Raw genomic sequence first — 26,094 nt, forward strand, 5'->3', positions numbered from 1 at the left:
CTCCCCAGTTTCTGATATGCATAGATCTTTAACACATGCTCATCCAAAACGGGCGAGTCCACTCAAATGTGGGGAAAACAACTTCTTTTTACTTTTACTTATTTATTTTAGAGAGAGAGAGAGAGAGCGCAAGTGCAGGGGGCAGGGTCAGAGCGAGAGGGAATCTCCGCGCTGAGTGTGAAGCTCAACCTGGGGCTTGATCTCCGGATCCTGAGATCATGACCGGAGCTGAATGAAGAGTCGGCCCGACTTTTCTTTCTTTCTTCCTTCTTCTTTTTTTTTTTTTTTTACTTTTAAATAATGAACAACCGAGAAGGTATTACGTTAAGTGAAATAAGTCAGACTGAGAAAGACAAGTACTATATGATTTCACTCCCATGTGGAATTTCAAAAAAACAAATGTATAAACAAGCAAATGAAAAGCAGAATCAGATCTGTAAGTACAGAGAACAAACTGGGGGTTGCCCGAGTGCGGGGACAGTGGGGTGGGGGTGGGGCAAACATGGACAAAGGGGAGCGGGAGGTCCAGGCTTACGGTTATGGAATGACTAAGTCACGGGAATGAAAGGCACAGCACAGGGAAGACAGTGTCTGATCCTGTAACCACATTTACGGTGACAGATGGGAGCGACACCAGGGATGAGCACAGCATAATCACCGTGCTGTACGCCTGAAACTCTTGTAACATTGTGTATCAACTATGCTCCAATAGACAAATTGGGGAGGGGGGAAAAGAATAATAAAATATTTTTTGAATTAAAAAAATTTTAATTGTGGTCTGATACATGTCTGATTTACCATCCTAACTTTATGAGCACAGTTGACTAGTGTTAAGTATATCCACATTGTCGTGAGACAGATCTCTAGAACCTTCTTATCTTGCAAAACTGAAACTGTAACCATAAACAACACTCCATTTTCTTTTCCTTTTGAGCTTTAAAAATCCTATTAATAGACAATGGCATGCGGTAATTCGTTTTCCAGTTCAAACATTTCTGGACACATTACTCACAAAAGCTTGAAGACTCACCACCTTCCTCTGCCCTGACCGGAGAGTTCTCAGGAAGATGGCAGGCACGGAACAAAGAGAGCAGAAGCAAAGGTAAATGAATTTTTCATAAACAAGAGTTCCCGGAAAAAAAGACTCTGGGAGATTGCATTTAGACCACAAGGTCACCTTGGGATTGAGCGGCTGAGTTGGCTGGGTCATCTCTGTCTTTGGCCTCATTACCTCCCACAAAAGGCCTGTGCCCGCAGCAGGGCGATGAGCAAGGTTCACTTACCCATATGGACATGGGGGCCCCTGGGCTGCCCCAGTCCCTCAGATGTGACCGCCACCAGGAGGCACGGACAAAAGCCAGCTCCCCTCTAGGCAGACTGCTATGTAACTTCTAGAAGAGAGATGGCCCTAAATGTTTGGTGTTGGAAATAAAGCCAGTCCAAGTCTGTCCTTGCCACCCACCTAGAATTAATGCTGTAACTCTGCCTTTGTGTTTAATTACCCCCAAGGACCTATCTTCAAACACACACATACAACCAAGAATAACTTCACAGGGAAATATCTGTTTCATGAGACTCTGTCACAGGCTGCCCTTTGCCCTTTACCAACAATGGATAAGTTCCTGCTGCAGAGAGAAACCACAGCGCTGCTCTTTCAAGCAAGCAGACAGAGGCTGTGATGAGCGACACAGGAATCCAGGCCTCCTGGCCTGGCACAAAGTGGGCCTCTCAGATACCCACCTGCGTCTCAGTCTGCAGACTCTCCACGCTCTGGAAAGCCCAGCGGGCCCTGGGTGGCAGCAGGTAGGACCTGAGTGACTACTGCAGGACCAACCAGCCACAAAAGGAGGCCCGGGTCCTAGATCAGGCTGGCTTACAACAGCCTCTAGGCCCTTTGCACCAGCGACCCTATTTATCATAATCTCACGTAAGTACTCATCCTGTACTTGAATAATCCTACAATTCACACAGTAATTATGGACTCACACGGCGACACGGAAACAAAGACGTTCCTCGTGTGGTTCTTTATGGAACCAAAATATTGGAAACAACTGAACTTCCCACGGTAAGGCAATTACAAACAGGATTTTTGTCTATAGACTAGATAAATGCATCCACAAGACAGATGGTCTCTAATAGCTTTAATGACATTAAAAAAAAGTTTTGTAAGCTAGTAAGTCCAAATATATAACAAAGAATCTGTCTTGTGTGAGTGTGAGTAGGTAGGCAGACAGACCCATCTTTCTCACCAATACAGAGCTTGCGTTCTAAAAATTCGTACTTGGCAAAGCAAGAACTTGGATATTATGGGATTGAGAGAAAAGCAATAAACAACATTAAACATGCTTTGAAAATCAATAAATATTAAGTCCACAGTTGGGGAGGGGGCTGAATGGCTACAGAAATAGCTGTTGGCTATCTTGGCTCCTGAGAGCATCAGAGCCGATGATAACCCTCCCCAAGTCTGGGCAAATCCCAGAAGTAGCAAAGCCTCCCTCTCCCACTAGACGAGGGCAGTAAGGAAAACTATATAAGCCAAAGTTGTGTTGCTTGTTCCCTAGGGACAGACCTCAGGTGCACAGGGATGTAGGAATTCCTATAGGCCTTAATGAAGAGCCTTAGGAACGTACTAGGAGCTAGCTTCCTGCCCTGCAGATGGCGGGGTCATCTACAGGCTCCATATGGGCACAAACTCCCAAGCTCTGAAAGGCTAGACCAAGCCAGCCATGAGCCAGGCCAGATCAGCCTGTCCAGAGAAAATACCAGCAGGGCTCCAGAGGACACACCTGCGACTTCAAGTCCCCCTCTTCCTGGCGCCCTGAGATCACACCCAGATATCATCAAGTGAAAATAGGCCGCGGGAGATAAAGAGGCACTTACCCAAAGACACGGGCACCCAAGCAAAGCGACTTAGAGAGAGACTGTGTACATGGTCACATTTAAAATTAATTTTGGCTACCTCCTCTACTCCAAGTAGTGGGAGCACTCAGGGACAATTAAATATGCTATGAAAAATTTTCTCTAATTTTTTTTGCTTGCTTCGGAGTGGTAGTGTTGAGTGAATTTTCAGCCCTGAAACGTGCACCATTCCCGGCAGACACAAGCACAGCTGGCACATCACTTTGCTACTCCCCAAATAAGCATGGCATTTCGGGGTGGGATGAGGGGAGATTTTTATTTATTTTCCTTCTGCTTAGCTAGGTTTTCAAAATATTCTGCAATAGATGTAGTATTTTTTTTTTTTTAACATGAGAATAATATTGCTTGGTTTGTTTTCGGTCACCTTGGCTAGGCACCTGTTCTCCATCAGCAACCCCTCCCCCCCCCCCCCCCCCACAGCAGCAAGTCAGGAAGGGCAGGCTCACCCGGCAGGGGGCAGCCGAGGATCTCCAGCCTCATACAGATGCTCCCGTTGTCGAACCAGGACTGCGGATTGACGCGGATGTAGCGGGCCACCATGGGGACGGGCAGCTCGTTGAGGACAGGGATCTCCTTCTCACTGTTTCCTTCAAATATCTACTTATGCACAAGGGGGGGAAAGCCAAATCTCTTAGAGCTCAAGGGATAAAAGGGAAATTCACTCATTCCATAAGGTTTCACTAAGTAATCCCCAGTGCTGGGGGGGCATTCGGGGTGGTGAAGAGAAATGGATCAGGCATGGACCCTGCCCTCAGGAAGCCCCCATCTTCTGGGGTAGTGGAGAGAGAAGGAGGAGGGAATATTTTGATAATCTGGGTGAAATCTACGAGTGTCCTGGGACAGCCACGGAGCTTTGGGATTTCCAAAGAAGGAAAGGACGAGGCAGACCTTCAGGGAGCAGGTGGCGTTTGAACCGGCCTTTAGACCTGTGGGGTGGGGGATTCTAGAAAAAAGCAGAGGGAATGACTGGAGAAGCCCAGAGGTGGGCTTCAGAAGGAGCAGAGCAGCAGGCCCACACTTCTGGAATGCAGGAGGAATGTGTGCAGGGGGTAAGAGAGAAAGAAGGTTGAAACCAAAGATGCCGTCAGATTAGGGAAGACTCTGGACGCCACAGGAGGATGGATGTGCTTGAGAACCTGAGCCAGAGGCTGACATGATCAGAACCGGCTAATCTGGAGCAAATCATGAAGCGGAAAGATGGATTATTAAGAAAGCTGGAAAACTCTTGCAACTGAGCAGCTATGAGGGGCGCAGGCACACTGGCTGTGCTGCATGTCCCCCACATGACCTGTGGCTTGTGGAAGAAGCTGCATCTCAGCAGCTCAGAATTTCACATGAGCTCTACATGGGCCACTTGGGCACTGATCTTCAGGGCACAGAAGCCGGGGGGGGGGGCAAGGGATGAGCACATTATCCATCATCGGTTTGAGTTGACACAGTATCAGCAGATACGGAGGGGGGCACACGTCACCTCTCTTTGCAGAGACCTGTGCAGCCCCACACCAAGGGCATGGACAGAGGGAACATGAAACTCACCATGTCTCCAGATCCGTTCTTAACAGTGACCCACGTATGGCTGTCATTGCTCACCATGACCTTGAAAGATGTCACCCAGTCACTCCTACGAGAAAATAAAACATCACTGGAACTACATATTTTAAAATATTCAGCTCTGGGGAGCCTGGGTGAGGCTGTCAGTTGAGGCTCTGACTCTTGGTTTTGGTTCAGGTCAGGATCTTGGGGTCACGGGATCAAGCCACGCTCAGTGCGGAATCTGCTTAAGACTCTCTCTCTCCTACCCATCCTCTCCCCAGCCCCCACTCAAAAATATAAATAAATAAATAAATCTTTACAAAGTTCCCCTCTTCTACACAGAGGTGCAGCAATAAGGAAGATCCAGTGGAACCCTGAACCAGACGGGTCCACGCATACGTGGATTTTCTTTGATAAATACAGGCCAGTACTGTCAGCGTATTTTCTCTCCTTAAGATTTTCTCACATTTTCTTTTCTCTACTTACTTTGCTGTAAGAACACAGTACAGAATACACATGTAAAATGTGTATTCATGGGCCGTTGTGCTAACAGTAAGGCTCCCTTCTGGCCAACAGGAGGCTATTGGTAACTGTTTTTGGAGAGTCAAAAGTTAGACAAAGATTTCCAACCGTATGAGGTGTCGGCATCCCTAACCCCTGCATGTTCAAGGCTCAAGAGTCGGCCCAGCAGGGGAAAACACTGGGTCACAGCCTGGCCCCACTGCTCAGTCTCCCCGTGGCCCCGGCCACTTGACTGACCTATGTATGCCACTGTTGACTCACCATTAAGATGAGGACCCTAAAAGCACCAAGCTCAGAAGATTAATGTGAGCCCTTGACGGTTCAATACTCCTAAACCCCTTGGACAGTGTGTAGTCCCAAGCCAGCCCTGCATGCTGGTCACACACAAAGACCCACGGACGTTGGCGTATTTCTTTCTACTGAGCATCTACCTCTCATGCGGTAGAAGAGTTCCACGCGGAAAACTAACCTCGGTAAAAATTGCAAGTCGGTCTAGAAATTTCCTTGGGAAAATGATTTGGGAATATAGCAAACTCGATGGCACCAACCACAAAAATAACAGCTTGACTGTCTGAGAGACACTGGGCTCCTCCTCGGCTGTCACAGCCGGGAAGACAATCCCCCCCACCCCTGGCGATAAGCCCGTGCTCGCTGGGCCCAACGCCAGACCCGCCATCAAGTTCTGCTGCACAGAAATCAGAGGTGACAACAGCCAGAGTGGGCTTCCCAGGGTGAGGGGGGTCAGTCTGCTAGGCCACGCCCCAAAACCACCTTCATGCGGAAGACACATTTTTGTCCCTCAGACTCAGCTGTGTATAACATTAACTGGTAGCAAATATAGATTTTCTCAGAGCATCATTTTTTTTTTTTTAATTTTTAAAACACTGGAACGAAACACCAATTCAGCAATCCTTAGAACATTCTGCCAGCTGAAGCACTTGGAGTCCTTTTCCTACTGTGACATTTCCTTGGATTCTGGATGCAGATCTACCCCATGCGGTTCTGGGTTTCTGAATCAGCACGGTCTAGTAAGTTTCATCTAGGAAGATGAGCTGCTCGTCTTCACGTGGGCTCATCCGACCGACTTGTGAAAATCCCTCCTAGGTGCTTCTATAGGTGCTGGGAAACAAACCCTCCCCTCGAGGCTTCTCCCTTCTCTCCTCCCCACCAGCTCTGTCTGAAGACCCGCCAGATGCTGGAAGCGGTTAAACGGTGGGCTTCCCGGGGGGAGGGCGAAGGCGGAGCCCACGCCTGCAGACCGACAGGCAGCAGGCGTGTCTTGTGCAAGGGACCCAGGCACAGCACATGTCCTCGGCACTGTGAATATGCTCACCCCAAATACCAACCTGGGTCCCACATTCAAATCATCTCTAAAGATCCTGCAAACACAGTCCCTTTTGCAGTCTGTCTGTCTGTCTGTCTGCTGCTAACGCCCCCGAGTGATCTGGGAAGGCTGCCGAGGTGAGAGGCACGTCCCACCTATAGAGACGGAGGCAATGGCCTTGAGAAGCCTCTCCGTCAAGAGAAACACACACACAGTAAGAGAGGGGCAGAAAGAAAAAATAAAATAAGCAGTCCAAAGAAAGGGAGAGGAAAAAACCAACGAAGAAATGAAAACCAAATAATTTCTCAAACTTAAAACAAATGTGGGCAAATCCACTACTTAGGTTTGAAGGGCAATTAATTGTTTATGTGGTTCTGACCTCCCTTCCGGACTGCAGACCCCTGCCCCTTGCTCTGCCTGCCTAACCTCTCACCACTTCTCAGGTCCCAGCAACATCTCAGATTTACCCCACCCCAGCGGATGGGTGCATGGCTCCTGCTCCGCAGCCTGACCTGGGCCAGGCCGAGCTCCTGCTTCAAAAGAACTACTAGCATCCCCCCAGGGAAACCAAAATCCCAGGGTCTTCTATGGTACCCCAATTTCCCCGCACCCCCCCATGCCTCCACTGAGACCATCATCAAATTTTGTCAATGTCACCTCTCACATATTTCTGGAATCTACCCAACTCTCTCCATTTTCATAGCCCATTCTCTCTAGCCAGGACTGCTGCAGCTCCCTCTGATTGGTCTCCTGGCATTTAAGCTGCCTCCCAATCTATCCTGCAGTTAAACACTGGTTTTCTAATGAACTATTACCATATCACCACCTGCCTGAAATACCATCCTTCTCTGGTAGTAAGACCAAAATCCTCATCACAGTACCTTGCTTATACCTTTTGTTTTCTGGGCTCTTTCTTTCCATTCCTGATAACGATTATACTCTCTTGCCTCAGGGCCTTTGCATATACTATTTTCATCTTCCCCCTCACCCTTACTGTCTGCCTCTAAATCATTCAGCCCTCAAACCTTATCAGAAAAGGCGGGCCTAATTCTCCAATCTGGCCAATTTCTTATCTTATATGTTCCTTTCTTTCATAGTTTAATTCCACTTATAATTTTATACCCCTTTCTAGAATTATCTGATAGTGTGTTTATCTCCCACTGGAGTATAAACATCTCATAGATGGAGGAAGAAGAGATCATCATACTTTGGAGGATGCAGAAGGAAGCTGGCATTCCTGGAGGACAGAGTGAAGGACCAGGCAGGACAAATGGGGCTGGGTGGGCTTTGCAGACCATTTGGTGGGGGTGGAAACTCCTCTGCCAAGCAATAGGGGGCTGGACCCATTGTAGTCCATGGTCAAAAGTACCTCAAGACCAATTAGAAAGTCTCCTCCATTGCCAAAATTTCTACCTTAACAGAACATTTGGAAACCAGAGAAGACCTTAGTGTTTCCCATTTACTATATGAATCTGACTCTCCTTTCTACCATCTTTCTACTGCTCCTGCTGAAATGAAAGTAAGGGCAGAGGTCCCTGTGCCCTGGGCTTAGGGATAAACAGCCTTTGTTCATTTTGACTCAGGCTTAGTTTGTCTTTGATAATTCATACTATTGCCCATGTTATATTTTTTCACTTTTTTTAAAAAGAGATTTTATTTATTTATTTGACGGAGGGAGAGAGACAGCCACAGAGGGAATACAAGCAGGGGGAGTGGGAGAGGGAGAAGCAGGCTTCCCGCAGAGGAGGGAGCCCAACACGGGACTCAATCCCGGGACACCGGGAACATGACCTGAGCCAAAGGTACATGATTAATGATTGAGCCACCCAGGCACCCCGATTTATTTCATTCTCATTGCTGTTGCAAAAGGGCTCAGTGTACATTCATTTTTCCATAGTCACTGTTTCAGAGTTCTAAGAAGACATCCTTATACTTGTCTCAGAGTTATCAAAAAACATGAAGATCTACTCATTTTTCACACTTACTGTCTTTGTTGCAATATAGTTGCTGCAGCCCCATTATCATGTCCATATTCAGAAATCACTGGATAAAGTCTTTTGATTTCTATCAAACTACCCTCTAGTGAAGTAACGACAATGTGCAATTCATGTTGTTTGGGGCTTTTTTTCTCACATTATAAAAACTTAGAGTTCTTGAAATGAGTCCGTGCACACAAACTTTGGACCCACTGCGGAAGCTCCAAGCGGATGCTACAGCATATGCCCTGGGGCCCCTCACTGCAAGGGGCCTGGCTATACTATACCATAGTTTTGTTTTTTTCTTTTACAGATTTTTTTTGCAGATTAAGGAAGGTATTATTTATTCCTAGTTTAAAAGGACTTTTTTTCTTTTAAACACAAATGACTATAGAATTTTCTGAGATGCCTTTTCTGCATGTATCAGAGTGTTCTTGTGATTTTTCTCTTTGGTCCTGTTTAAGTTGTGAATTACAGTGGTTAGTTACAATTGTGGCTAAACCACCCTTCTATTTCTGGAATAAATCCCATTTTATGGTGAGACATAATCTTTCTTATATACTGCTGGACTCAGTTTAGTGATAGATTGCTTAGCATTTCTTGTATCTATGCTCATGAAAAAAATTTTTCCACAATTTTGCTTTTTGTAATGTTTTCATCAGATTTTGATATCAAGGTTATGCAACCTCATAGCTGGGAAATGACTCTCTGTTTCCATCCTCTGTTTTTTTTTTTTTTTAAATGCCATTTCTTTCTTAAATGTTTGGAAGAATTCAATCAAACTTTTTGAAATTCAGGTTTTGGAGGGACGATATTTGTAAATGAACTGATGTTTTTAGTGGATATTAGACTACTCTGATATTCTATTTCTTCTTCTGTCAGTTTTAGTAACTTGAGCTTTTTGAAGAATTATCACATTTTGGCTATTTTCAATGTTACTGGCATAAATCTATTCTCAGTATTACTTTATTGTCTTGCTAATGTCTGCAGCATTTTTAGTGATGTTCCCTTTTACAATTTTGATATTGATAGTTGATTTTTTTTTCTATTTTCCTAATCAGCTAAGAGTTTGTCATTTTATTAACTTTTTCAAAGAATCAACTTTTGGCTTTGTTTACCCTATTATTTGTTTCCTATAGAAACCTTGTAAAACCATATGTGTCTCCTGTTAGGAACCATATGACCCATGTGAAACTATCATTTTTACAAATCAAAGTAGTTGACAACTAGCAATTTCCTAAGGCATAAACTAGTATTTTATTAATTTCTACTCTTTACTATTTTCTTCTTGGCACATTCTTTAGGTTTGATTTGCTGTTCACTTTGTATAGTTCCTTGAGATGACTAATTTTCCATCTTAAATCCTAATATATGTATTTAAGGTTAAAGTTCTTTCTGGCCACTGTTTTAGCTACATGCCATAATTTTTATATGTCATATCTTCATTATCGTTTAGTTCAAAATATTAATTCCAGTTGTGATTTCTCCTTTAACCATGAACTATTTAGGAGTATAATTTGATTTCCAGGTGTGGGACTTTTCCAGTTATCTTTTAATTGCTGATTTCTAGTTTAACTCCTTCATGGACAGAGAACAAACTTTGAATCATGTCAATCATTTGACATTTGCTGAGACATCCTTATGGCCTAGCATATGGTCAGTTTGGGCAAATGTCCCATGTGCACTTGAAACCAATGTCATTTTGGTAATTATGGTGTGCAGTGTTCCACATATAAAATTTTGATCAGATGTACTAATTGTGTTATTCACATCTTCTGTATACTTAATGTGTCTGTGTCTGCTTATTCTATTGGTTATGGAAAGAGGTGTGTAAAAGAATATCAATCTTACCGTGAATTTATCTGTTTCTCCTTCTAGTTCTCTAAACCTTTCCTATTAAATATATAAAAAATTAAGCTATGCTATTGAGTGCATACAGATTTAAGACTGTCACATAGATTGACTCTTTTATGATTAAAAAAATTTCCCTTTTTTATTTCTGTCAGTGTTTCTTGCCTTAAAGTCTACTTTGTCTAATATTAGGAGAGCTACCTGTTTTATTTTGGTGAGGGTATATGTATTTCTTTCCATTCCTTTACATTTAACCTTCTGTCTCCTTAAATTTAAACTATGTCTCCTGTAAACAGCATGTAGCTCAGTTTTATGAGGTTTCTTCTTTAAGTACAATGTGATCATATTATTCCTCTCCTGGAGATTGTAGTTCATTTAGAGGTAATGTTATATTTGGATTTATATCTACCATCTTATGATTTGTTTTCTTTTAGACCCATCTGTTAAATTTCCCTTTCTTTTTTTTTGCATTTTTATTTGGTAATATTATATTAATATTCTTATTTTTCTATTTTCTCTTTATTAACTTAATAGTTATATACTCGTATTATTCTTTTCATAATTACCTTAAATATTCCAATATGCAACCTTAAGTCACTAGTCTTACTCAAATTATAATTTTACCACTGCCATGGTAATATTAGAACCATCTAACACTTTATGTCCATTTATCTATCTTTTACATTATTTTGGAACTCAATTTTTAATTTTTAATTCTCTATATATCTTAATGTTAATATTTATATTAAGTATATTTATAGTTAATATTTAACTCATTTTTATTCTATATATTTTTTAAATTTTGTAACAAATTACTATTGTTTCAAGAGCGTCTGGGTGGCACAGTCAGCTAAGTGTCTGCCTTCAGCTTAGGTCATGATTCCAGGGTCCTGAGATCAAGCCCCGCATCAGGCTCCCTGCTCAGTGGGGGGTCTGCTTCTCCCTCTCCACCCCACCTCCTGCTTGTGTTCTCTCGAGCTCTCTCTAGCTCAAATAAATAAATAAAGTCTTTCAAAAATTACTATTATTTCATTTAGTCTCCTTATTTATCATTTCTGGTACTTTTTGTTTTAAGATTTTATTTATTTGGGGGGATGGAGAGGGAGAAAGAGTCTGGAGCAGAATCCATGCCAAGCACGGAGCCCAGTGTGGGGCTCAAACCCACAACCCTGAGATCATGACCTGAGCTGAAACCAACAGTCTGAAGTTTAACTCACTGAGCCACACAGGCACCCCACCCTTTCTGGTATTCCTCATTTTTTTTTTGCATTTCCATATTTCCATCTGGATCATTTTCTTTCTGCTTGAAGAACTCCCTTAGATATTTATTTTAAATCAGGTATGTTGGCAATAAATGTTTGCAGTCCTTACTGTCTGAACATGGCTTTGTTTCATCTTCATTTCTGAATGATATTTTTGCTGGCAATTCTAGGTTGACATTTCTTTTCTTTCAGAACATGAAACATTTGACTAGACAGGCTTCTGAGGCATTTTTTCATTTATACACACACCTGGAAGCTACTGTCATGGCACTTGGTAACTGTACAGTAAGAGTGTGAGCAGAGACACGGGTGCTAAGCATTGTAGCTCAAATCCCACTTTGTCACTGACTAACTCTGTAAAACTGACAAACTGGGGTGCCTGAGTGGCTCAGTGGGTTAAGTCTCTGCCTTCAGTTCAGGTCATGATCTCAGGGTCCTGGGATCGAGCCCCACATTGGGGTCTCTGCTCAGCAGGGAGACTGCTTCTCCCTATGCCTGCTGCTCCCCCTGCTTGTGCTCAATCTCTCTCTCTCTCTCTCAAATAAATAAATAAAAACTTTTAAAAAAAATGTGTTGTCCTGGATGGGGTTTTGGAAAAGAAAAAAAGGCATTAGGGAAATCTGGCACTTTAGTGAGTAACATTAACCAGGCGTTGGTTAATAATAAGTGAACCAGGCACTTTAGTTAATAATCATGTTTCAAAATTATTTTATTAATCATAGCAACCAGACTGTACTCATTTAAAACGTTAATAGTAGGGGACGCCTGGGTGGCTCAGTGGGTTAAGCCTCTGCCTTCAGCTCAGGTCACGAACTTAGGGTCCTGGGATTGAGTCCTGCATCAGGCTCTCTGCTCGGCGGGGAGCCTGCTTCCTCCTCTCTCTGCCTGCCTCTCTGCCTACTTGTGATCTCTCTCTCTCTCTCTCTCTCTGTCAAATAGATAAATAAAATCTTAAAATACAAAAACAAAACAACTGACAAACTGCCAAACCTTCTGAAAATAATAAGGAAACCTACAAGGAGGTTACATGTTAATTTATAGATTGAGAGTTGTACTCGTATAGTGGTTAAAACCCCAGGCTTTGAGGGCAAGAAGCCCAAAGTAAAATCCTAGCTCTTCCACTTACTGGCTGTGACCTGTATGAGGGCTGCATGACCCCAAGCTCCAGCTCTGGGACAAGACACCAACTTTATGTCTTTGTACAGTGAATCCAGACGTGAATGAGGTAACACATGCGCAGTCTGAGCAGAGTGCTGGAACACTGTAATCGATCTGCACACCTACACTCTTAAGAAGAAGGACACTATCCCAGTGAAGACAATGTCCAGCGCTATACAACGTATAGGACTACAGTTGAACGGTGAACGAATTCAGGTGCTCCTCCAGACACTTCCAGGAAGTGACCACACCTCCAGCTTAACCCTTTGTACCCCAGTCAGTAATGGTAACCATCTGACACAGCCATAAAGAAATTAAGAATCATATCTTAATTAAAATTAAGAAAGTTGATAATCCAGGATGACAGAAGAGGTATTTCTGCCAATCAGTACTGCTATAGGAGGACTGAGTTTTGCCAGAAAGCTCTATCCACGTGAAAACATGGAATGTGTTAAGTCCTGCTCCTCGCCCCACAGCTCCTATAGGACAGATAGCATGCCAGCCTCGGGGAAAAAAAAAAAAAGGGTGAATTATATATGATCTCTTTACTCAAGAGCTGTAGAGGTTAATGAGGAGACGGGGAGGTAAGCTGCAAATTTCGAAAAGAATATGATGAAGCGTGATGATGAGGCCACTGGCAGGGGGTAGAGCGGAAGGGTGTGCGGCTCAGAGGAATGAAGGGTGGGGGGCAGGCTAGCGAGTGCTGTCGACCTCCCCACTGACACAAAAGCTGTGTATTTTATTTTGTTACAACCACATCCACTGTTATTACAGAGCCCTCTTCGAAGCTCTTGGAGCTGTAATGGCCATGTTTCCTACTCTCTCAATCCTTGGGGAAGGTTTGAAATTCGCAGCACTTTGTGGCTTTTTTCCACTTGCCTCAGAGAGATTTTTCCACCTCACAAAACCACCTTGACATTTAATTCTCTGTTACTGGAGATTTCAACTCAAAGCAATGAAGCCCAAGTAAAGAAGCATTTGTGTCAAAGACTTCCTGACTGCAGAAAGAGGGAGGGACGCTCTTCTGGGCGTCAGCCAGCTCCCTCACTTAAAACAAACAAATTATAAATAAATACCAAAACAAAACAAAAAGCAAAAACCCTAATCTTTTGTGAGATTACTATACTCCATACCAATTCAGCCCACCTTCAGATCAGGAAAATAGAGAAGACGGGGTGTGGGGGGGTGCTATAAAAAAAATTGGGACACATTCAGATATTTTACTACCTGACATTGCTTTGTTTTAAATAAAAACCGAGAACGCCTGCCACCAACAAAATGGCAGACTAAATGCTTGCCAAGCCGTCTGCTACAATGCAGCTGGATCCTGGTTACACACAAAACAAAGGAATGTTTTAAGCCATCAGTGGGCTTGCAAGCAAGTAAAGGAAATCTCCAAGGGAAAGAAAAGAGCTGGGGTGGGGGGTGTTGCCTTAGGGGGAAATGCACAGGCACAGAACAGTACTGGGATCAAACCAGGACAACAAAAGTAAGAGAAGCTGAACCAGGGACTTTTCCCTGGACCCTCAATGGGGACTGAAATGGTATCAGAACCATAGCATCTGCTTGGCTCCCCAAAGAACCAAACACAAATCCTTTCTCAAGAAGAGTCTTCCATTGAAGCTCTCAGAGGTTCTGCCCAATTCAACCCCATGGTGGCTCACAATTTTTAAAAACCATGAAACACATGACCATTCTCCATGAGAAAGAAACAGCAACAAATTTAAATCCTGAAGAACTTAACTGTCTACAAGGAAAACTCAAAAGAAACTCGAAAAATTATTATACTTGCTAAGATAGTTCAGCAAGGTGACTGGATATAGGGCTACTATACAAAACTCTTTACAGTTCTAGACACTAGCAGCCAAAAATGAGGCACTCAGAGATAAAATGAACAAAAGACGTGTAAGACATTTATGGAGAAAACTTCATTCAAAGACGTTTTAAAGGCTATAAAGAACTGGAGATCTATACCATGTTTGTGGATAGAAAAATACTGTAAACATGTCAATTCTCACCAAAAATCCCAGAGCATATTAAAGAAATTTGGCAAACTGATCCTAAAATTTATATGGAGGAAAATAATCAAGATACTTTATGAAAAGAGGAAACAGTGGAGGGAAATGTCCTATCAAGATATTAGAACTTACTTTAAAGAGCTTTAGTAATTAAGATATTGTGATAATGGTGGACATATATTTATAAACTGAACAAAACTGAGAGCCGAGAAATGGACCCATACTCATATATAAACTTGATAGAGATGTCTCGCATATCAGCAGAAAATAAATGAACTATTAACTAGATGGTCTCAAGGCAACTGGTTATCTATATTAAAAGAAACTGAAATTGGACCTTGTGTTTCACATCTTTCATAAAAATCATTATTGAGTTGATAAACTATTTTAAAAACTTATAAAAACTAAAGATTATATAGGAGAACTACCTCAGAACCATGAGGTATGGAAGGATCTCATATGTAAAACACAATCCATCTAGCCATAAAAGATAAATAAATTGAGCTGCGTTAAAATGTAAAACTTCTTGGGATACCTGGGTGGTTCAGTCAGTTAAGCTTCTGACTCTTGATTTTGGCTCAGGTCATGATCTCAGATGGAACCCTGTGGGGGGTTCTGTGCCAAGTTCAGAGCCTGCTTAAGATTCTCTTTCTCCCTCTCCCTCTGCCCCTCTCCACCACTTGCAAGCTCATGTACACACTCTTTCTCTCTCTAAAAAACTAAAGTTAAATTAAAATCAAACCAAAAAAAATTTTTAAAGTTTTACTTTTCAAAAGACATAATAAAGAAACCAGTGAGAGAAACTTGAACCTGGGGGAAAATATTTTGACCCCATTTAGCTAACGTATGAATACTCAGAATATGTTTTGTAACTTCCATAAATCAATGAAACATAGAAAAAAAACACAATATAAATGGAGAGAAACATGACAGGTATTTCATAGTAAAGGTATCACACATGCAAGTAAACAGAGGAAAAGAAGTTCATCGGTATTAGTGGTAGGGAAATGCCAGTTAGGTCTATGATGAAAGACACGGCTTTATACTCTTTATATCGATAATGAAGGAGGAAGTTGGTGAGGATGTCAAGCAACTCTTAAAACACTCGAGAAAGCGAGGGTACTCGGACAGCCCCTCTGGAAGACAATTTGTCGCTTTCCTGTTAAGCTCCACATCTGCATACTTTCCAACTCAGACATTCTACTCCTAAATACAAATCATGGAGATCTCTTTGTACATGTGCTCCAGGAGACAGATACAAGAATGGAAGGAGCAACATTATTTTTAAGAGCAAAAAAATGAAAATAAAATAAAATAAAATAAAACAATAAAATAATAAAATAAAACAATGGAAAGTTGAAAAGGGAGAAATCCAGTCTTCACCAAGGAAGAGTGGATAAATGGCACAATCCCAGGGTTGAACAATATGAATGGATGAATCACAACCACGGGCAACAACATGGTCAAGCTTTGAAGCATAATATTGGGTAAAAAAAAAAAAAAAGCAAAGTTCTGAAAGCCACCTAAAGTATAAAATCATTTTTGCAAAGGTCAAAACAAGAAAGGGAATTTTTTGGCCTGTGGGACACACAGCGATAAGACTGTTTTTAAGTGGCAGGGGAATGATGAACCCCTCAGGAGGAGAATGGGTCCACTCCCAAAAGGGAGCACATATGGGATCAGGAAAGAGCACAGAGTTAATTTCTACGTAATGGGCGTAAACGGGTTCAGGAGTGTGGGTTTCACTGTAATGCTAATACCTTACATTTACCTATATTACGTCAGTTCTTTTGTATCTATCCAATATCACATCCTGAGAAAGCTAAAACATTTATTTCATGCTGTGTAACAGGCTTCTGCGCAGGAAAATGGCACAAGCATCTCTGTGAAGGGATTTCATGTAAACACACAATTTTTCCTTTCTTGAGAGAGCAACTGTACTAGCATTTTCCATTCAGAGTTCATATGGCACTTCGGTTTACAAAATGCCTCCACACGCAGGGTCTTACTCCATCTGAGAACAAGCCAAGTTTCTCAGGCAGGATGTGGCTGTGAACGAGGCTGGTCGGGAGGGAGAGGTCGGATCACGCGTATTCCTGTTTCTCTGAAACTGGATGTTCCTATCTCCCTTCATCTCCTCCTCTTTACCCTCGGCTCTACCTACAGGATTTCAGTATCCCTGGATCAATCCCCAGATGTTTGCAATATTTTCACAAGTTCTCTGGAGCGGCACATTGGTACATAGTAAGTAATTGTTCTCAGTTAACAATGTTTATATATCTTGGGGCCCTTGGGTGGCTCAGTTAGTTAAGTGTTTACCTTCGGCTCAGGTCATGATCTCAGGGTCCTGGGATCGAGTCTCGCATCAGGCTCCCTGCTCAGCGGGGAGCCTGCTTCTCCCTCAGCCTGTCTCTCTCATGAATAAATAAATAAAACCTTTTTAAAAAAATGCTTACATCTTAACCTCACAATCAACATTTCTCAATATTTGTAAATAATCTCATTTTCTGCAAATACAAACACAGGGTGATGTATGGTCACTAAAACAACTTTCAGAACCCCACTCTGATGCTAGCTCCATCCTTAGACTCCTTCCAGACCCTTCCCTAAGCTTGTGGGTCCCAACATGTCCTACCACTTTGGTTCCCGCAGGATAAAACAATAGTTACCTAATTCTAGGCAGTGAATGGGAAGCTTACGGCTTGGCCAGAAAATGGCAGCCACAGAAGTCGAAGTCACTGCCCACCCCAACACACCAATCTCTCTCCCAGAATGGGCCGTAGAGTTCAAAAACACACTAAGGAAATTCCTTCCAATCTGGCAAATCAATGTTTGATGTCACACTCCCCTCACCACAGTTTAAGTTTCTTAAAACATTTGGCCTCTCCAACACAATGTCAGAAACACTTCCAGAAAGAGGTTCACTCTGTTTTGTAACCATCATGAGGCCAACAGGCAAGAACAAGTGGGTCATTGTGCTGGCCGCGGGAGACTTCTGAAAACTCTTCCAAATTGAGGCCAATGTTCAATATGTTCTCTTGAACACTCCAGACACCGTAGGAGTGTGTCTCCCCGGCACTGGGGAGTGCCATTGGCCCTGGGCACTATCATACTTGACTGGAGAAAGACCCCATGTCCCTGTGTATCACAATGTTTCTCAACTAGGGGGTGATTTTGGCCCCCAGGGGACATGTGGCAACCTTTAGAGACATTTCTGACTGTTACGACTGGGGCGTTAGGGTGCCAAGCAGGGTGCTACCAGGGGGCCCTCTAGTGGGCAGAGGCCACAAATGTCGCAGACTGTCCGAAAATGCACAGGACAAACTCCCTAGCTAAGAGAGCTCCACCCCAAGGTGCCATCAGTACCGAAGCTTAGAAACCCCAACCTGACAATTCAAAAATCAACACGATAACTCTCCACTTTCTTTGTTCAAACCCATTTTAAGGAAGGGATAAGCGTCACTGGCGATTAATTAGTGAGGAAACTGAGGCACAAAGTTTTCAGGGGCTTATGACAGTTTACCTGTCGGGATGGGTATCACGGGATACAAGCTTCCTCCACCTGCTCCTGTTGATTTGCCTAAATAACGGGAAGGACTTGGAAACACACACACGACCCATGGAGAAGGTGGGGACTGCGGCGACCTCATGGAACACCGCTCAGCCACCTGACAGCCTCGTGGGATAACTAGCTGTTCAGTGAACAGAAACTGGCTTTCTCCCAAACGTTCTGGACAGTGTTCACTGTTTTTCTGCTTACTGAAACTCGTCTTTATAAATTGTGACAACCTCAGCTCAAACCTTGTCCCTCCCAGCACGGATGCCACCTTTGCTCCCGCGCGCACCAAACATGCGTCAGCAGCAGGTGGAGGGAGGGTGTGCGGGGCGCCGGGGCAGAGAGGATCCCAACGCAGACCTGGCTCCCGGCGTCGGGGAGCTTTGTCTGGTGGGGAAGACAGGGATCGCATAAGTAATTATACAGTAAATGACTGAACTGCCACCGTGACATTATTCAGAGGGGAAACGGGGGCAGCTTATACATGGTAGGCGTGGGGGGTGGGGCCGGGCTGACTGAGTCTGGGGCTGTGCCGGGAAGTTTCTGGGAGGTGGTGTGTGAGCTGAAACACGGCAGATGAAAAGGAGGTAACAAAGTGAAGATTGGTTAGCATTTTAAGGCAGAAAGAAAAAATTAATGCAAGAGATTCAACATGGAAATAGTAGTAATTTCCAAAAAAATTGGCAGGAGGAATGGAGAGAAGGAGGAGAAGAGGAGGAGGAGGTAGAGGAGGAGGAAGAGGAAGAAGAAAAATGAGAATTTCCCAAGCCAAAAAATACAATTTTCCTTATTTCCTGGTCACATCAAGTGCCAGTTATATGGCACATACTGGGTAGTTTTTAGCACAAGGAACATAGAAAAAAATCCCTAAAATTTTATTGAAAAAATAATTTTAAAATTTACAAGTATGAATATCCTCAGATGCCTATATTATAACTCTGAAGGTAAAGAGGCAATGGAAAATGTTCCAAGTTTTGAGGGGTAACAAGTAAGGGCTTTCTTTTCAAGATGATGAGAATGCTCTCAAAATGGCGATCGTGGTGATACCCCAACTCCATGAATACATTAAAGAGTGAACTGGGGGCCCTGGGTGGTTCAGTGGGTTAAGCCTCTGCCTTCAGCTCAGGTCATGATCCCAGGGTCCTGGGATCGAGCCCCGCATCAGGCTCTCTGCTCACCGGGAAGCCTGTTTCCCTTCCTCTCTCTGCCTGCCTCTCTGCCTACCTGTGATCTCTCTCTGTCAAATAAATAAATAAAATCTTTTTAAAAAGGAAAAAGAGTGAACTGTACATGTGAAATGAGTGAATTATATTTTATGGGAACTATTATCTCAATAAAGCTGTTGAAAACTGTTAGGGAAAATTATTTCCAAACTACCCATCAAGGGCAAGGTCAACAGGAATGCTTATGCTGACGTTCAAGGAATCCAGAATTTTACCTCCTATGCTCCATTCCCAGAAGACAGATGCCACCAAAATAAATGGAAAAACCGAGACATGGGATCTAAGAAACACGGAATACAACTCAGGAGACAGGTGAAGAGAATTCCAGCAGGAACACTGGCGGGCCAGAGCTCGGCCACAGGCCTGCAGACCAGACGTCAGCAGAGGCCCCATGACTCCAGGAGGGGGATCTCCGGGGAGAAAAGAAAAGACCCGATTGCTGATATTATAGATGTATTCAGGGAAGATTTTCAGGTCTCTCAGGAAGCAATGGAATGGGCTGGCATAGGCACCGAAAACCAAGGAACCATTAAAAAGAAATGATTATTACCTCCAGGAAAAGCAAAAAAGCTACAGAGGAAAGTTAGTATAGTTGTACTGTTATCAGATGACCCAGCTATAACTAACAGTTCAACAGCGACCATGAGGCCAACATTAAATACTGATTTAGCTAAAGCGGATGACGGAACTCCTCTGCGAGAATGGGAGGGACACAGAGTCGGAGAGAGGAAGTGTGCATGTGTGCGTGTGTGTGTGCGTGCGTGTGTGTGTGTGTGTGTGTACCTGCATGCTGGAGGTAGGTCAATAGACGACATTCTTGGGGCGCCTGGGTGGCTCAGTTGGTGAAGTACCTGACTCTTGATTTCGGCTCGGGTCACGCTCTCAGGGTCGTGAGGTCGAGCCCCAAGTCTGGCTTCATGCTCAGCCGGGACGCTGCTTGAGATTGTTTTCCCCACCCGTCCCCCTCCCTCCCAGCTCCTCCTCCTGCTCACTCTTTTGCTCTCTAAAATAAATATATAAAATCTTTTTAAAAATTAAAAAATAAAATAAAACAATCATGCAAGGGTACTAAAAGCATTTGTTCAGAAATACAGGGTTTTTTAAAAGCGATTTTATTTATTTATTTGACAGAGAGAGAGAGACCACAAGTAGGCAGAGGGGGAGGAGGAAGCAGGCCCCCTGCTGAGCAGAGAGCCCGAAGTGGGGCTCGATCTCAAGACCCTGAGATCATGACCTGAGCCGAAGGCAGAGGTTCAACCCACTGAGACACCCAGGTGCTCCGGAAATACAGGTATTAAGATAAAGAAAATAAAATATAATAATAGAATATATAATAGAAAATTAAAAAAGAAGAGAAGGGTTTATAGTAGTAGTTGCCTTGGGCAAGAGTCAAGACCAAGGGTCTGGAACAGCGGCTACCATTTTTTTTTTTCAAGCAGGTGCCACACTCAGCATGGAGCCCAACTCGGGGCTTGAACTCATGACCCTGAGATCAAGACCTGAGCTGAGATCAAGAATTGGACACTTAACCGACCAAACCATGGAGGTGCCCCTGGAGACTACTATTTTTAGTTGTAAGTAGGGCTATTAGACTTTTAAAACTATACCCATGGCTTTTTAATTAAAAAATTAATGCCCATATCTCTTTCTTGGGTCTGCTGTGCTCTGGCGCTTTCTCAATTTCCCTACCCAGGTCAGGATCATTTTCATCAACGCATGCAAGAATGGAGGCCAATTCACATCCCAGCCGTAAATCCAAAGCAGGATTAAAAAACAAGGATTCTTTTTTATTTTTCTTTTAAGAGTTCACATTTTACTATGTGACTCCAGAGAGAAAGTCAGCGGAATTTTATATGAGTAAAACTGGAAAGCATTTTGCTTTTCACTTCCTATTGCCCGCCTTGTGTTCTAAATGTATTGCCAACTGACTGGTCTGTTGGCCGCGCTGATGTTATTTTTTTAAATAGACTTTAAAGAAACATGGGAGATCAGAAACTTATTTTAAAAGAAGAAAAATAGTGGCTTTCTGAAACTTAGCTAAGATATTAACTTTTAAAAATGCTTAGAAAAAAGCACGGGCTTGACCACAGCCTCCACCTGGACGGAAGCTAGAACCGCGTGGAAGTCTCTCCACCATCAAAGTCTGTCTTTCTAACAAAAACTAGGAAACTTGCTACCAGGCATGAAAGATGGTGTCAAGGGAGAAAAATCGACACGCCCCAGAAGAGGGAGACGTTCCCAGGCCCAGCTGGAGTGTCTCTTGTGGCGGATGGTGACCTGAGAGCCACTGTGCCTTGTACTAACCGCCTGAAGTTCTCTGCAGGAGTGAATTGGTGAATTCAGACTTCCAGGGGCCGTGGGAAGGCACAAAGTGAGCACATACGACGTCCTTATTACTGATGTAGCTCACCATGTGGTCGTTATTTTCATCGCTGAGACAGGACAGCTCCGAGTGAGGACTGACACCCAGGCATGGCCCGGACTGCCATTTTGCCAGCACGGATGGAGGCGGCCAAGCCCAGGCGGGAGGACACGGACCCCGGCAAGTTGGGTCGTTTCCTGTTTGAAAGTCTCCTTTATCCCAGAGCAGAATCACCAAACATGGTTTGGAAATTTCTGCTGAGATGGTTGGACACCTACCAGAAATTCCAGAAAGACCAGAAGCTTCTGGGTTGAGAACTATGAGGGGAAAGCACTCATTTTCTGGACCTCAGCTGTGGCTTGAGACCACGGTTCAGAATGGACTTCCTAAGACAGAATCCACGGGCTAGTTTCAGAGAGGCTGTCACACCACGTGTCAGACACAGATGCTCAGGGTGAGGGTGAGCGTGTGTGTGTGCTCGTCAGCGAAGACAGGAGCAACGCCAGAAGAAGGCAGAACTCACTGTGGTCCGTACACGATGGATTCCCAGCGTGTTAATGTCTGTACCACTGAGTCAAGGAGCCAAGCAAAGCCGCCCTAACTCGGCTGGTAAGAGGCCACCGACGATCCCAACACAACACCCATCCTCTTCCTTCTGCTCTGCTCAGTTTGGCCATGAGCTCTAGCTTGGAAGGATTCATCACACAGATAGTCAATAACTATCTTTACGCAAAAGAAACAAGCAAAAGGTAATGAGCCAGAGTTTTCCTCTCTGTTCCCACAACATCTGGCTGGCCGGGGTCTGCTGCTGCCGACCTCCACCCCACCTTCTGATGATGATGTCCAGTCTACCCGTCTCCCAGGCACCACACAGCAGCCTCGGTTTTTCCAAGCTAACTTCAGCTTCTGTTCAGAGCAGCGCCCTTCACGCACTTGAACACAGGATGGGACGTGCTGATGCCGGTGTTTATATCAAGACTGTTGTCAGTTTTCGTTGTGTTCTAGTTGCTGCTTGGGTTTTGCGAAGTTTGCCCATACAAGCTCCATTATTTCTAGTGTACTGTCTCTGCCGCAGAAAGGGCTCTCTGGAGGAGGGGGGCTCCACAGTTTTCCTTACAGCCCTCAAGCGTATCCCGTGTAGACATCTCCTGGGATGCCCTTTCTCGTGCAGCTTCACCTGGTTCCAGGAACCATGATCATCGGGTATAATCAGGAACACCTACTGGCTGGGAACTATGTGCCAGCCACAGTCCTAGCTCTGTGACTCATTTTATTTCATTTAATCAACACTGTGGGGTCAGTACTGTCATTATTCCCATTTGGCAGAAGGAAACAGAAGCAATGAAGTCCAGTCACTCACTCAGGCTCACACCCAGGATGGACAGTTCACTGCTGTCCCGCGCACAGAAGGTGGCACCTGGTGGGATGAATTGCCTCCTTGTGGAGATGGTGGTACTGGTCATAGAAAGTTCAAGAAGCTTTCCCAGTTCACTCAGAGGTGGAATGAGACCCCAAGCCCAGGTATCCTGGTGTTTTTTAATCTGCCCCAAATAACTAAAGAAAGAGAAGAGCAATGAAAACATATTAAAAGCAATAAATTAGGTAGTGGGGTTTTAGGAACATTTACCATGCAGAGGTAAACAGTAAGCAAGGCAACAAGTCAGCTGAAATCGGAAGGAGCAGAGGGAGAAGGGAGGATACAAAGGAGAATTACACAGTTTAATCATTCGTTCATAATAGGGTTTCATCAGTAGAGTCTGATGAAATACTGCATTAGGGGAATTATAGAAATTTGCAGTCAGGAAAAGAACCACAAGAACTACATTACAGACATTCCTAATCATCAGACAAAGCACAGCTCTATGGATATACACAAGAAACACACAGAGTGAGTCAGAAACGATGAAACAGAAGTAGGGGCACATGGGTATCAGCAAACGCAAACACAGAGAAAGCCAAGGCTGCGATTCTAAAGGCTGCGTGCTGAATTCGGGGAGGGGGAAGCGGTAAGCCCAAGAATGGCACTACGTGATTCCAAAGGATAGAGCTCACAATAAGGCATTAAGCAATTATGAATCTCTAGGCACTAAAACGGCACCAACATTAATGACACAGATTATAGGAGACACAGGGCAGAGAAAGGCAGTCTCCTTTGGCCAGGGTGGATCAGCAAAAAGGAGATTAAACCCCATAATTAATAAGGTAAACCAAATGGCATACATGTGTTCTGTTGTCCAAAAGCAAACACAGTCTTTCTATTTTAGATCTCAAAAGAAACTTCCCAAATATCAAGAAATTAGAAAGTAGAGACAATGTTCTCTGATACAGTGAGCCCTGTATGAAATTAAAACTCCAAAACACTCTTGCCCCAGGAAATGTAAATCAGTCTCCTAAACAATGTTCGATCCAAGAGAAAACCCAAACTGAAACTTAAGAGCATCTAGAAAACAGCACTAATAAAACATCACACATCGGCACCACTAGGACAGAGGGAAGCAGCACTTAGCAGAGGCTTCTCAGTCTTACAAACAGACATCACTAAATAAGAGGGACAAAAATACAGGAATGAATGAAGAGTCCAACTCGGAAAGTTAGTGGAATAATTAATCTAAACAAAGCAAAAGGAAAGAATCGATCTAAAGAAATTCATGAATTCAAAAACAGAAAAATAGCAGAACTAATAAAACGGCACCAACATTAATGACACAGATTACAGGAGACACAGGACAGAGAATGCTGTTCTTAAATTCCAAGGAATGCTGTTCTTAAAAGACGAAGGGAAAGGGGTGCCTGGGTGTCTCAGTCGGCTGAGCCTCCAACTTACGGCTTCTTCTCAGGTCGTGACCTCATGGTCATGAGACTGAGCCCCTCATGGGGCTCCATGCTCCAAGGGGAGTCTCCTTGGATTCTCTCCCTCTGCCCCTTCTCCCACTCATGTGTGCTCTCTTTCTAAAATAAATGTCCTTTTTTAAAAGGGGGGGCGCCTGGGTGGCTCAGCTGGTTAAGCTGTTAGGCGTCTACCTTCAGTTCTGGTCATGATCTTGGGGTTCTGGGATCAAGCCCCACACAGGGCTCCCTGCTCAGTGGGGAGCCTGCTTCTCCCTCTCCCTCTGCTTCTCCCCGGCATGTGTGCTTCCTCTCTCTGTCTCTCTCTCTCTCTCTCTTTCTCGTGCATGGGTCAAATAAATAAATAAAATCTTTTAAAAAATTAATTAAAAATAAATAAATGTAAGAGGGGAAAATGGTAAGATAGACAATGCATTAGATATTCTAGGGAGGTGAAAGAAGGAAATGTACAAATACTTCAAAATCATGAGAAAATAATCATTGACCAGAAGAAATGAATCCTTACACAATTGCTGAATCAAATATGAATATATTTCAAAACACAAATTGTGCAGGACAATAGAATTTAACAAAACTGACTAAAGAGACAGAAAATCTAAACCTGAGCCCCAGAGCCAAAGCAGTTAAACAAGAGCTCCCCTGCCTCACCCCCACCCCACTGAAAGCTCGGGGCTGGAAGTACTCAAAGCACAGAAAAGCAAGATCTTCCGTCCCTCGCTTGGAGGATCCCATAATGAAAATCAACAGATTGCTCAGAGAAAGGAAACTATAACTTAATGTCACATACAAATATTGATGCAAAACTCCTAAATAAAATATTAGCAAACAATACCATGCCCATGTGTTCAAAAGAGAGGAAATTCTTCAGTGTCAATCTGACAAGACATGTACTGGATTTGTATACTCAAAACCCTAAAACACTGGTGGGGGAGCCCAGAGAATTCTAAATAAATGAGAAACGATCCCCTGTTTGTGGACTAGCAGATGCAGGATGGTGAAGCTGTCAATTTTCCCTCAGTTAATAGACAGGCTTAATGCAATTCCTATTAAATCCTAAGATTTTTTTATAGATATAAACTATATTATTCTAAAATTAATATAGGAAGGCAAAGGAACTAGAATCGCTAAAACAATTCTGAAAAGGAATAAAGTGAGAGAAATCCATCTACTGTGCTCTAAGACATTACACAGCTACACTAATAAAGACAAGGCGGTACAGAGGGGGGACACACACACAGATATGAGGGACAGACACACAGATCTGTGGAACAGAGCAGGGAACCCAGAAATAAACCCACACAAGTATGGCCAACTTTTTCTTTTTTTAAAGATTTTATGTTTATCTCTACGCCCAATGTGGGGCTCCAACCCACAACCGCAAGACCAAGAATCGCATGTTTTACTGCCTGAGCCTGCTTGGGTACCCCTTGGCCAACTGACAAGATGCAAAATCAATTTTATGGTGGAGAGATAGTCTGTTCAACTTTGCTGAGGAAGTAAATATATTATATATCTATACACAATTATACAGCATTAGGTTTAA

General features: G+C 43.5%; 1 protein-coding gene across 1 annotated transcript in view; it reads right to left on the reverse strand.

Moving 5' to 3' along the window:
• The window catches only part of CPXM2 (carboxypeptidase X, M14 family member 2), a 123,525-nt gene that overhangs the window by 35,967 nt on the left and 61,464 nt on the right, over positions 1 to 26,094 (reverse strand). Inside the window, exons 5-6 of the mRNA XM_044240690.1 lie at positions 4,456 to 4,540; positions 3,366 to 3,516 (exon numbers count right to left, since the gene is read on the reverse strand). Coding sequence (XP_044096625.1) covers positions 3,366 to 3,516; positions 4,456 to 4,540 — 236 coding nt within the window. The remainder of the gene's footprint in view (positions 1 to 3,365; positions 3,517 to 4,455; positions 4,541 to 26,094) is intronic.

The sequence above is a fragment of the Neovison vison genome, chromosome 2 (genome assembly GCF_020171115.1).
Source record: "Neovison vison isolate M4711 chromosome 2, ASM_NN_V1, whole genome shotgun sequence".
In the NCBI taxonomy this organism is placed as follows: domain Eukaryota; kingdom Metazoa; phylum Chordata; class Mammalia; order Carnivora; family Mustelidae; genus Neogale; species Neogale vison.